General features: G+C 44.7%; 1 protein-coding gene across 6 annotated transcripts in view; it reads right to left on the bottom strand.

The window, feature by feature from the left end:
• NTRK3 (neurotrophic receptor tyrosine kinase 3) overlaps positions 1–13,257 on the bottom strand; it is a 372,106-nt gene that overhangs the window by 97,994 nt on the left and 260,855 nt on the right. Inside the window, exon 13 of one of the 6 annotated variants that reach the window (XM_047737524.1) lies at positions 37–171. The exons of the other annotated variants lie outside the window; for them this stretch is intronic. Within the exon in view, the coding sequence (XP_047593480.1) occupies positions 37–171 (135 nt within the window). The remainder of the gene's footprint in view (positions 1–36; positions 172–13,257) is intronic. 6 annotated transcript variants of the gene reach the window in all.

Here is a 13,257-nt window from a genome sequence, read left to right as displayed (position 1 = left end):
GTCCTGCATACAAAGACGTCAAAGGAGGTAACTCACCATGTGACCTTGGGTAAGACACTTCCCCACTCTGGACCTCAGGTTCCTCATATATATAGTGAGTTGATGAGACTAGATGATCTCTATTGTCCTTCAAGTTTAATATCCCATGATTGTCTATGTTTGAAAAGACCCCTGGCAGAAGAGGCAGACATGGGGGGGATTAATGGTCAGTATTGAGCCCCAGGTGCAAAAACATGGGGAAGTAGTTTTCATGGGCGCAGTGCCCGAAACGGAAGCCCAGGTATCCCTGCTCCTGTAGCCCACACTACTCTATCTGTAGGGGCACTTGCTTTATTTTATGCATGAAATCTAGATAACACTGTCCTCTGAGCATCACACAGTAGCCTTCAAGAACTGTAACCGGGGAGTCAGGGAAGATCTGCCATCACCGTGAACTCTGTCCAACCCTTTCCCTGACATGCTTGCCCCCCAACCCCCTTCTTGGGCCAGAGCACCCTGAACATGTGCCCAACCCTGCTATTCTGGACGCCATTCTCAGGACCAGAAGGATGATTCTTATCACTTGGGTGATGACCCTGCCAGTCCCAAGACCCTCTTTCTGGCCCCTTCTCTCTCCCATAAAAAATTCAGCTCATCTCCAAGAGGAAAACAGTTTGATAAGGGCCAATGAGGAGGAGACGGGGCGGGGGTTGACGAGTTTGGTGCCTTAAAATCTTTCTCGCCTTAATTAGGGCATAAACAGTTGGAACAACAGACGCTGTTGGATCACTAGACCCAGGGACTACAGCTCCTCTGAAAGGCAGCGCGTTCTAGCCTGATGGTGAAATCTCCTTTGGAGGCCTCACAGGATCATGGGCCACGGAAGGGTCCATGTCGGATCCATTAAAGGCAGGGGCCAAGCCCGCCTAAGCCTCTGCCAAGGTCCCTGAAGCTGCCTCTGTGAACATGAGCCTTTTCCCATATTAGCCAGGATCTGAAGTTTGTTTTCTCTGGAACTCTTTCCCAGGTGGAGATTTTCCAAGATTCTAAGTGCTGAATCCTGATAGTGTAGGAGGCACCGCTCCAAGGTCCTCCATCCCTCCCCCTCGTGCTCAGAACAACCCTGGAGCAGGAAGGAATAGGCGTCCACTTGGGGGAGGGCAGCAGAGACCAGGACCACCATGGACACTGACCAGGAAAGGCCCGGATGGGTGGAGGGAAAGCTGAGGAGGGACCAACCCACCTCCAGAGAAGGCCTGGCCCACCCCACTGTGCCCCCGGACCTCCATGTTGAACCTTTTCCTCCATCTGGTGACAGCTCTCCCCAAAGCCAGGCAGCACAGAGCTTGCTGAGGTCCTCCATGACTCAGAATAGACCATGGTCTTCGGGGACCGTCTAGGAATCGTTTCCTGCACAGCGAGGCAGGGACTCGGAGATTGCTTTGGGAGGAGAGGGGAGCTGGGAAGGCAGGCTGTGGGGGAAGGGGCACTGAGCACCCACAGTACCAAAGGAAAGTACTGGAACCGATCTCGCTGGGCCAAAAGCAGGTTAACCCTTCAAAAGCAAGGCCTTCAAGAGTCACTGAAGCAGAGGAGGGCCAGCTCTGAAGGCCATGCAACACAAAATGGGGCAAGACCTTCAAACCTATCCATTTTCCTGACAGCTTGCAGACCCCAACCATCCACCTGTCTCTGGAGTCTCACCTGCCCTACTGCCACGTGCTGGCCTCAGGAACCCAGCGCCCCCAGCTTTCCAGCATCCACCAGCGAGAGCTCCCCAGCCTCTTCTGCCTCTGCACTCTTCACGTGGCTTGGGGTTCTCAAGGCCTCCCTTTCTGTCTCTGCTTCTTCCTTTTGTTATTTGACATGATCATTTTATTACCTAACTCCATAGAGTGGTTTGGGTTATGGCCCTGATAAAAGGTCTGATACCAAACAGTGGTCTACTGGGTTATTTTCCAAAATTGCCTCTTCAAATGTATTCGTTTGTCATCTTCGAGTTGCTACATCACACTGGTGCTTAGCACTTATATGGTGTCAGCTGCGAGAAGAGCACTTTAGACTCAAGAGTGGGTTGAAATGCCTTCGCAGGGACCCGGAGACACTGGGCAATTCAGATCCTTGTCCAGGAAGTGAGTGCAGGAGGGGGCAATGGGACAGACGTGAGGCTGAGGAGCCCAGTCTGCACCCCAGCCTAGCCAGGAGGCATTCTATCCACAGCCTCCCCAATTTTCCCCAAGGGATGAAAAGAGGCGGGATGTTCTGAACTACACTGCAGGAAGGCATGGACTGAAGAAGGCAGCCCCCAACCAACGTCCCGCTGTAACAATCCTACCATCAGATGCATCGCTGAGGCCCCGGAGCCCAAAGACCTATGTTAAGTAATGGCAGTGCCAGGCATGGCCAACAGCTAATCCAGTGTCCCCCGATATCTTTAAAGGGCTGCTATTATTAACTGCATTTTAAATGCAGTAAAATGAATACGTAATAATGTATTTTAAAAAACCAACCAACCAACCAACCAACCAAGTTCACTTTGTGGCAGACTGGTATTGAACCAAACTCTTCATGACCCCAAAGTCCTTATCATGAACTACTTTGCAATATGGCTTCCATTTGTTGAAAATCCATATCCAGGGGAAAATAGGCTGACATAGAAGTCAAGGCAGAAGTGGTGGGGACCGGGCTTTATATGTGGCTCCCTCTGCAAGGCCTGGATGGAGGGCTGGAGTGTTCTGTTCTCACTAACAGCCTCCCGAGCCAGAGAGAGGCACATCCCCATGCCCCTGCCCACCACCAGCAGGTGCCTGGTCTCACCTTTCCTGCTTCATTCTCGGCCCTGCCACACACCCCCACTCTTATAGTCACCCGTTGCATACATTGGGACCTTCCAAGTAAGGCAACCCAAACTCTACCTTCACACTGACTCCTTCATTTTGGTGGTACTTTTGGGAGTTCAGCTTAGGAAGGATGAAAAGTAAACCCAGTGAAAGAGAGATGTGAATGAGTTTGAAGAGAAGAACAATTATCCAGAACACAGTCGCTCCCACAGGAAGAGTGTGGACTATCTGAGAACACCCCTTGGGACACCCAGCATGGTGCCAGGAAGAACTCTCTCCCCAGGACCCTCCCCTCTAGTCACTCTGTAAAATATACTATACTCAGGAAAGAGTATATTATGGGAAAGAAAAGCTTCCTCACAGACAGGTATCTCTAGCTTCATGTTCTTCTTGTGTGGTGGCCTCTCCAAGGTGATGGAAAAAAGGTCACCAAGGAGGCCTAGCAGTCCCTGGGATAGGACTATGATGACTTTGTTCTGTACCTTTATCTCCTGCATTGTTACCTATCTAAGTCCCTTCTTCTCCTGCCATTAGATTCAGTAGAAGGCTAGTGTCAATGACCCAGGTGGGTGACATTAAAACGCCTAGCCTTGCTGGCCATGACCTAGCTTGCTTAAAATTCTCTTACAAGTTGCTTAAAATTCTCATAGCTCTTCTTTTATTCTGAGGTTGCAAACCTAACCTAGAGGCCATATGTGGCTCTAGGAGGTGTCTTTTTTCAGCACAATTTCTTTTTAAAATTTTTTACTTAGTTGCCAACATTTAAAAGCTTGGGAGATTTCACATTTAAAATTTCTGTATTTGTAGCTTCCCTTGAAAATCCAAAAGTTCTGGCAATGCTGGGCCAGCTATTTCTGCACAGTACAGATCAGCTGGAGCAACGTGGAGGCCACTCAGCTTAGCCAGGGCATGTGTTCTCCACTTTGCCGTACACTCCACCACTCCCTACTAGCCTCCATCTGTCCCCTCCACTTACTTCCAGCACCTGCATGGTTTGCCTTAGCATTGGACCTTCAAACTTGGCAATAAACATGAAGCCAGCATGAGGTTATGGGCTGTGCGTGAGAGACCAGGGAATGCCATCTCAGCAAGCCTTGTCATGACCCTGTCATGACCCTGTCATGACCAAACCCATGCTCCCTCTGGTCATGGTTAACAGTGATAAAGAAGGGGCCTAAAACCTACATCCAAGGGACAAACTTATCTCGGAGAGCAGAAATCATTTAGGAACTGAACTACATGGGTAAGAGGGCATCGCGTTTTGAAACAAAAGTCCCAATGAGGGGACGTGCTGAAGACCATTTACGACACTGCTGTTGGGGGACAAAGCGACACTGTATCATCAGCCGGCTGTGTGTTCCATGGTGCTTACGTATATAAGGCACCTGACCAAAGGCTGTCCAGTGCTACCCAGCAGGTCTCTTCATACAGTTGTTGTATTCCATGGGCCATGACTTGACCCAATTATCCCCACAAAGGATACAAAAAAGTTCTTGGGACTGAAATGTCCCTCCTGTAGGCTTCCTGGCTAGGAGTGGGGACCTGGTTCCGCAACCTCAGTATGCAGTACCTCTTCTTATAAAGTTGTCTTAATGCAACTTATAAAATAAACAATGGGACTGCCCTGGTCCATGTGCCAAGCCTGGTTTCAGCTGAGGGAGGGGGCTGAGGCTGAATGCACCCCAAATGTGATTTGGCTCATGGAGTCATACCCCCAAGAAGTCACAGTGGGAGGGCCTCCACACCTGGGTGACATAAAGGGGCACTGAGATCCTCAGACAACGGCCAGAAGCTTGTCCCTGAAGGAATTGGAAGGCTCTTATGACTCTTCGCTGATGGACATGTCAAGGCTTACATTCAGATGTAAGAGGATATGCCCAGGGCTCTTCCCTTGGCATCACAAAGATTGTCTCAACAACAAGGGAATCTTGGCTGAAAGGAGTGAAATGTTGGTCCCAGAGAAAGGGAAATTTCTTCCACTCTAGGATGCAGATAAAGTGACCTCTTAAAATCAAAATATTCCATAAGCCATGGAGTAAAATTAGTCACATGTTCACCATTCTCAAAGTTAATTACACAAAGGATGGGCTGTGACACCGGAACATCTCCTCTTGTTTCACTGAGAGGAGAGGAAGCCTCAGGCACTAAAAATCTTCATCCCCTCACCCACGACTTGAACTTCAAAATCCCTGTCTTTATACTCGGCATATTTTTCCCATTCTGATTCTTTTTATTCTTTTCGAAGTTTGAAATATCTGAAAATACCTGAAAAGTCTAGGGAATAGCAAAACCATATGCCCACCACTCAGTATTAACAACTTACAATATTCTCATATCTTCTTCCCAAATTTTGGGAGAAATAATACATCATAGCTACAGCTGAGACTCCAAATGAGTCTGCATATAATACTGTTCCTGTTTTTATCCCAAACCAGAGTTGAACACTTCCCTGAAATAGAGGATTATTATTTCTAAGCATCTCTGAATAATTTTGCTACATGGAATATAATGAGAAACAAATTATAATATTGTTTTGCCTAAACAAAGGATGTTTTCTAGATGTATCCTTGTTGACCCCCACAGCTCCCATTCATTAATTTTAACTGATGTAATCCACCATGTGAGTATACTGCAAATTATTTATCTGTTCCATTTGTTTCCATCTTGTCAATATTAAAAAAAAGTTGCCATAAATATTACATAAGTCTCTTTATGTGCATGTGGGAGACTTTCTCTAGGGCAGCAGTTGGCAAACTTCCTACGAAGGGACAGACAATGAATATTTTAGGCTTTATACAAATCACCAAATCTCTGTTGCTACTACCAACTTCTGCCATTGTAGTCTGAAAGCAGCTGTAGACAACACATAAACAAATGACCGTATTCCAATAAAACTTTATTGACAAAGACAGATGGGAGTCACATTTGGCTCTTGGCTGACTTTTACTCTAGAGGTTGGTTACTCAAAGCGTGGGCATGCAGACCAGCAGCAGCAGCAGCTGGGAGTTTGGTAAGAAAATGGAAAATTTCAGAACCTACTGGATCAACATCTGCATTTTAACAATCTCTTCAGGCAATCTGTGTGCAAAAAATGTTTGAGAAGAATGGCTTTAGAGGATATCCTTATAATTTAGTGCATGTAAATCTTTCAGTGTGTTCTTAAATGTTTCCCCAAGGTGATGGTACTACCTTGTATTTCTAGAATCACTAAATGGGTGAGCTTCTTGCCCTGTATCCCCATATCTGATATTATTTGATGTGTGGTAGATGTTATCTCCTTGCATTTTTAAGGTACATTTCCCTGATCTATTGAGGTTGTGCCCATCTCCATTGGAGCTTCCTGCTCTGTGAATTGGCTGTTCATATCCTTTCCTCACTGTATCATATGTATGTATACATATATAGGCATGTACATATACACATATGTATGTATGTACATATATATGCATAGAAATATATGTAATGTATATATCTATATGCAATAGTTGTTGTTGTTCTTTTGATTTGTATGAGTTCATTTATTCTCCATGAGAATTCTTTGCTGGATACATGGGTTGAAATTACGCTCTTCTAGTCCATGGTTTGTCTTTTAACTTAGTATATAGCATCTCATATAGATTTGTTTTTAAATTAATGTGGTCACATGCATTAACCTTTTGTTTAGGATATTCATAATCTATATCTCAAGAAGATTTTCCCTCCTCAAAGTCAAACAATATTCTCCTTTAAAAGCACTACATTTAACAATCGACCCTAGGGAAGAATTGCAAATAATTGACGTAGAGACCCCTCACTGAAGGAGGTAGAGCTTCGCTCCCCACCGTTAGTATGTGCTTTGCTTATTTGGTAACTTACAAAGAGAACAGCAGAGGGGAAATGTGACTTTACAGTGGAGAATCCTAGCAAACCCGACCTCAGCCAGGTGGTCAAGGTGAGTATCATCAGTGATGCCATGTGATAAGCACATACTTTGGGATGTGATGTGATGAGAATGGGACCCGTCTCTCCATGACCCAAATGGACAAGCCTAAATTGGAAGACATTCTGCATAGCCTCTGACCAATGCTGCTCAAAGCTGTGATGGTACTCAGGGACAAGGGAAGTCTAAGAAACTGTCGTAGGTCAAAGGAGGCAAAGAAAACATGATAACTCGATGTAATGTGGTGTCCTGGAAGAGAAAAAGGACATTTGGGGGGGGAAACCAATGAGTCCAAATAAAGTAGTGAGCTTAGTTGATAGGAATGTACTGATGTTGGTTTCTTAGTTGTAACAAATGTATCACGGCAATATAGGATGGTTACAATGGGGAAGCTGGGTGAGGGGTATAAGGGAATTCTCCATATTATCATTACAATTCTTTGTATATGTAAACCTATTCTATTTTTAAAAACATTTTATTTATTTGATAGAGAGAGAGAGAAAGAGTGAGAGAGGGAACACAAGCAGAAGGAGTGGGAGAGGGAGAAGAAGGCTTCCTGCTGAGCAGGGAGCCCAATGCAGGGCTTGATGCCAGGACCCCGGGATCATGACCTGAGCCAAAGGCAGACAGCCCACGACTGAGCCACCCAGGCACCCTCTAAAACTATTTTAAAACAAACAGTTCTACTTTTAAAGTTCACCCAGATTTCTAATTTATTTTGTGACTGGTATGTGACTGGTATGAGCCTTACTTTTTCTCATGTGGCTGTACAGAATCATTCTTCCCTTTCTTACTGATTTGTAATGACATATCAAAAATACACACATACCCATATGTCTATCTAGATTTATAGATCAACATACATACACATGTATGTTTTCTGAGTTTTAAAAAATATTGTTATACTTCAGCCTCTTTGTCTTTCCTGTCTTAATTATTACATCTTTATAAAGTCCTTTTGTCTACTACAACAAATTTCCTCAGTCCTGATCTTCTTTTTTAAGAAAAATACTTTAGCAACTCTTTGTCTCTCATTCTTCCACATTAATTATAGAATAAGCTTATCAAGCAAGTGCCTTCAAACACCTTCCTGAGATTTTTAAGATTGTATTTAATTTATAGAGTTGGGGGATAATCAACAACTTTATTAGTTCTTCTTATTCATGAAGAAGATACGTGCTCCATTTACTATTTTTCTTTTATATTATTAATAATGTTTTGTATTTTTACATGAAATCTTGCATATCTTTATGAGGTATATACTTTTTTTCTTAAGAGCCTCATTTTTAAAGTTCTATTCCATTTTTGGTATTGTAAATGTGATTTGTTTTCAGTTAAATTTTCTAATGGTGTTTAGGGACTATATTGACTTTTGTTTATTGATCTTGTGTTCAGAATTTTGCTGAACTCTCTAGTTAGTTCTATAATTCTTTAAGGCTCTCTGTAGGGTGATCACATCATTCATGATAGGGCAGTCATCTATCTGTCTTTCCAATTCTTTTTTTTTTTTAATTTATTCATTTGACAGACAGAGATCACAAGTAGGCAGAGAGGCAGGTGGAGAGAGAGAGGGGGAAGCAGGCTCCCCGCCAAGCGGAGAGCCCAACTCAGGGCCCGATCCCAGGACCCTGGGATCATGACCTGAGCCGAAGGCAGAGGCTTAACCCACTGAGCCACCCAGGTGCCCCTGTCTTTCCAATTCTTACATTTTTTTTTTATCTTATTGCATTGGCTAAGGTCACCAGAATAGTGTTGAATAAAAGTCACGATAACAAATATCCTTATCATTAGATTTTTTTCCCCAAGTATCTAATGCTTTTCAATTGTAGTTCATTCTGAGTAGGAAAATTTTTTTCCTTTTTTTCCTTTTCCTTTTCCACTCATTGTTTAACGTCGTTGTTGTTATTACACTTGGGCACTTACTGACATCAATTTTGAACTAATCTTATGATGATGGCTTGGGACCCCTACATGGTAGTTTTAGGGATACAGCAGAAAATCTTCAGCTATTTGGGTGACCTAATTTAGTTCATCATCTAAAAGACTGTGTCCTTTTCCTGCCTCCCTGACTTCTTTAGGCTCAGAGAGTCCTATTTCCTGTACTCCCAGACAGGGAAAGCCAATATTAATTTTTGCAGACTCTTTTCATCAGTGTGAAAGTTTGTCCCCAGCCCACAATTTCAAGCAGTCAGTCTAGTCTCCAAACAACTGGGAGGACATGTAGTTCTGCAGACGCCTCCAGAGCTAAAGTCCCGTCCCTACTACTTTTTGCATCCAGACTTGAAGCGCAACATGAGAATGTCTGTAGCTCTGCTTGTCATCTTTTATTTCTGTACTATCTCTGGTCCACCAAGTTCTTTATCTTGTTAATGGGTGGAGTTGGCGGGGAGGCTAGCTAGGTCTGTTTATGTTTTTCTGTCGTTATTTTACGTTTGGAGCAATGGAGGTGTGGTAAAGCATGAACTCATTATGAAAGCATAATGTCTTGACCAGAGCCCATTTATTTTTCTTTCTTTCTACAAAAGAGAAAATACATATTTTCCTTGTTTCCAAAGCTAACCATTTAACTGATGCCCTCAATCCTATCTCCAACTTCCCTCTTCAATTATATCCCATCTCTAGCATCTTTCCTCTCTCCTGTTCTAGTCCTCTTTCTGCAGAAATCTATATATGGTCTTACCTCTGTCATTTGGTATGGTGCACATGTATCAAACCCAGACACAGACTCCCAGACTTACAGCCTAAATGGTGGAGCAATGCTCTCCACTCTACCACACCATTTGCTATCATTCCATAGCCTTAGTTCCTTTGGGCACCAACATTTTGCAAAATTTGATTCCAACTGTAAACACCCACTATCTCACAGATCATTCATGCTTAACTTTTGATAATCTATATTCTATTCCCTCTGGAGAAACAACTCTCTTGAGGGGCACTGTCAATTGCTCTACAACCAGATTTTCTCCCTTCCTCTTTACCTCGATGATTTCACACATGTGGCACCTTGACCCCCTCATATCCCCTATGACATAGATAATACTGGGCCACTCTGTTCATCTTCCTACTTTTCTACTCCCCTTCTTTCCGGTGGCCTCTCTTCCTCCACCTGTAGCTAGAGTGGCTTCTCCATCCTCTAATCCCAGACTCCTCAAAGCCCAGCAACAGCAGCATCACCTGAGAGCTTGGTAGAAATGAAACATCTCAGGCTCTATTCTAAACCTACTGAGTCAGAGTCTGTGTTTAACCCCTCTTTGCTGCCGAAAGCCATGCAGGACACATGTGCATCCACTCTCCCTGTTTTCCCACCTGACAGACAGGATTTTAGAGAATAGAAAACTTGTTTTTTAGGAGCGTGTGACATGTGACATGACTCGTGCATGTGCGTGAATCTGTATAACAATATGCCACGTTATTTTGAGGTTCCACAATAGTATCTTGGCATTTGCAAATGCATTTCCTCTTCCAAAAACTTTAAATAATGATTATGTTAGCCTCAAAATATCTCTGTGAGGTAAGGAAAGAAACCAAAATTGTTATCTTAGCATCAGTGCCTCCTACCCATGACCTGTCTGTGTGACCCTCGCAGAACCAAAATTCTCAAGTCTGTCTGGTACCCCAAGGGGACTGACACAACTCAGGGTCATGACCATAATGTTTAGGATTCAAGGAGCAAAAGGCAAGTGCCAGAGTCTAGCGGGAAATGTAATCAACAGAGTCCAAATCACTGGGTGGTATCAATTTTAAGAAGATTATTTTAGAGCAGGGTTTGGCTAATAGGATCAGAGAGCTGGTGCATTCTAAATTCATAGCACTAACAATTAAATAATATAAACTTACAAGTTGCATTTCTGGCTCTGAATGCCTATGATTAGTGATGATGAGAAAATACTGAAGACGATGGGAGGAGAAGATGAAAAGAAGACAGAGGAAAAGGGTCCCACCACACATTTGTAAAGAGCAATAGTTCCTAACTTTTGGGGGGGCCCTCAATAATTTCTTTAATCAAAGCATGCATATACACACAGACATACAAAAAAGACTCATTTGGGGCAGTAGAGGTGTAGCGATCTCCCTAAAGACCCAAACTAACAGTGGCAGATTTATGTTGTACAGGTGACAAAGCATCAGCATTTTGCAATGACAGGCACAGTGACAGATACCAGCAAATGTACACTCAGATCCCTGCTCCCACTGTGTTCCAAATCTCCAAATGGCTGACCCACGCTAGAGGTTGCCTATGCTTGCAGGCAGCTATGTTCAGAACTGGAAAAAGGAAGAGGGAATACCAGGATGGGTAAGACATCATTACTGCCTTAGACGAGAAGCTTAAAACCCAGTGCCAAGAATGTGAGGGATACACCTGCCTAAGCTTACCTGGCAATAATTTTTTCCCTGAGTATCCTGAGTATTTCCTGAGTATTGATACCTGAGTATCAATCTTCCAGGAGCCAAAAAAAAGGGGGCGGGGAGGGAAGGGGAAAAAAAAAAGGAGGGGGAGTAGTTTACAGTCAGCTAGACTCCTAAAACAAATGCTTGGGTATAGGATATATTCTGGTGAGTGTCAAGAGAGAGGTACCCACCTGGAGCTGGGGGTGGCGGGGAGGGTTCAGTGGAGGAGTGGGAGGGGAAAGCGGAGGTGGTACACGTGGTCTCCAGGCATGGGGGGTGGGGGGGGTGGGCATTCCAAATAGTGGGAGCAGCTTGCGGGGGATTGTTAGTGATTTATATGTGCCCCCTTCCAAAAACAACCATAGCACTTCGGTGTATGAATTTATCTGGAAACAGGGTCTTTGCAGATGATCAAGTTAAGGTGACACCATGAGGGCAGGCCCTCATCCATTATGACTGTGTCCTGACAAAAATGGAAAATTTGGATAGAGACACACGTACACACACACACACACACACACCACCCTGTGAACATGAAGGCAGAGGAGACGGGGGTGATGTGTCTACAAGAAATGCCCAAGAGTGTCAGCAAAGTACTTGTGGCCAGGAAAGAGGCAGGAACAGATCCCTCCCTGGTGCCTTCAGAGGGAGCGTGGCCCCGCTACCCCACTGGCCTTGGCTTTCTGGCCTGTGAGACAGGAAATGTTGCTCTAAGCTATCCAGTTACTGACCCTGTGTTATATAAGCCCCAGCAAACGAAGACAGGGATGTCTTCCCAGAAAAATGAAGCGTATGATTCAGCTGGAACCTAAAGCAGGAGGGAGGGAGAAATGAGAACAAACTCAGCAGGGCAGTGGGAAAACAGTTATCGGGGACAACCTGCGAGGAACCTCCCCAAAATGGGCCTTCACCAATCAGGTGACAGTAGTGAAGGGAACAGAGAACACTGGACTGCTATGAACTGATGACAGATGGCGGAAGACTGATGGATGGATAAATGAAGAGAGAGTGATGACAGGTCCACAGATATGGCATGAGTGGGTTCATGGATAAAAGATTTAGCTTAAACGATATATTTGCTAATGACAATGGCCCCAGCACTTAATGCTAATCGTGAATTTCCAAATGTAAAATTCTGTTTCCTGCTTTCAAAACGATGTCACATAGTTTTGGGAGAACAAACCTATAAATTCACAGGAATGACGCCCTGGGGAAAGCAGGATCCTCAGGAGCAGGGAGTCCCTGATCCACTCGCCAACTCCATGTGACGGGGGCACGGGGCACTCACACCCTTGGGACCTCGACCCTAGTTAGGGCCCTCTGGCCTTGGCTGAAACAGAAAAGACCTCCCATCAGGAAAGCCGTGTCAGGGGAGCATTTCCGGAGGTGAACTCCAGTGGGAGATCTAACCTCCATGGGGCAGGCTGCTTTCTCGGTGAGGCTTGAAGGAGAGAGATTTCCGTGTAAGGAGATGGAAAGGAAAGTTATTCCCAGTGAAAAGAACCGTGGGAGTGATGGTCTTAGTGGGGTGGTACAATGTACACCTGAGGAAGTGTAAGAGAATCTCCCTGGAAAATAAATGGAGACAATGAACTTCAAAGAACTTCAAAAGCTGGGGTGATGGGTGAGTCCTGAAGGATCTGAAAGCGGGGACGGCCCGAGAGCAGATAAGGGTGAACGTAAGAGAGAAGGGGGTGGTGGTCAGCAGGGTCGGGCAGAGGCCAGCAAGCCTTTTCTGTCAAGGGCCAGATAGTAAATATTTCTAGCCTGACGGGCCACCCAAACTCTGTTGTAACTACTGAACGCTGCCGTCGAACGAAAAGAGCCACAGACGATTGGTAATGAATGAGTGTGGCTGTGTTCCCATAAACTTTATTTATGGACACTGAAATTTGAATTTCATATCATTTTCATGGTTACGAAAGATGATTCTTCTTTTGATAGTTTTCCAGCCATTTAAAAATATAAAAAACTTTCTTAGCTCTTGCGCTATGCAAAGACAGGTGGCGGCCTAGATTGGGGCTGTGGGCTGCGGAGTGCGGAGCCCTCTGGGTTAAAGGGTGACCCATAAAAGGCCGGACAGTGGTAAATTAGGACCCGGATCGTGGTGGAAGAGCCCGCGGAGTGGGT

The sequence above is a fragment of the Lutra lutra genome, chromosome 7, assembly GCF_902655055.1.
Source record: "Lutra lutra chromosome 7, mLutLut1.2, whole genome shotgun sequence".
Classification (NCBI taxonomy): Eukaryota; Metazoa; Chordata; class Mammalia; order Carnivora; family Mustelidae; genus Lutra; species Lutra lutra.
Note: the sequence above shows the minus strand (reverse complement) of the source record. Positions and strands in the feature narration are given on the sequence as shown.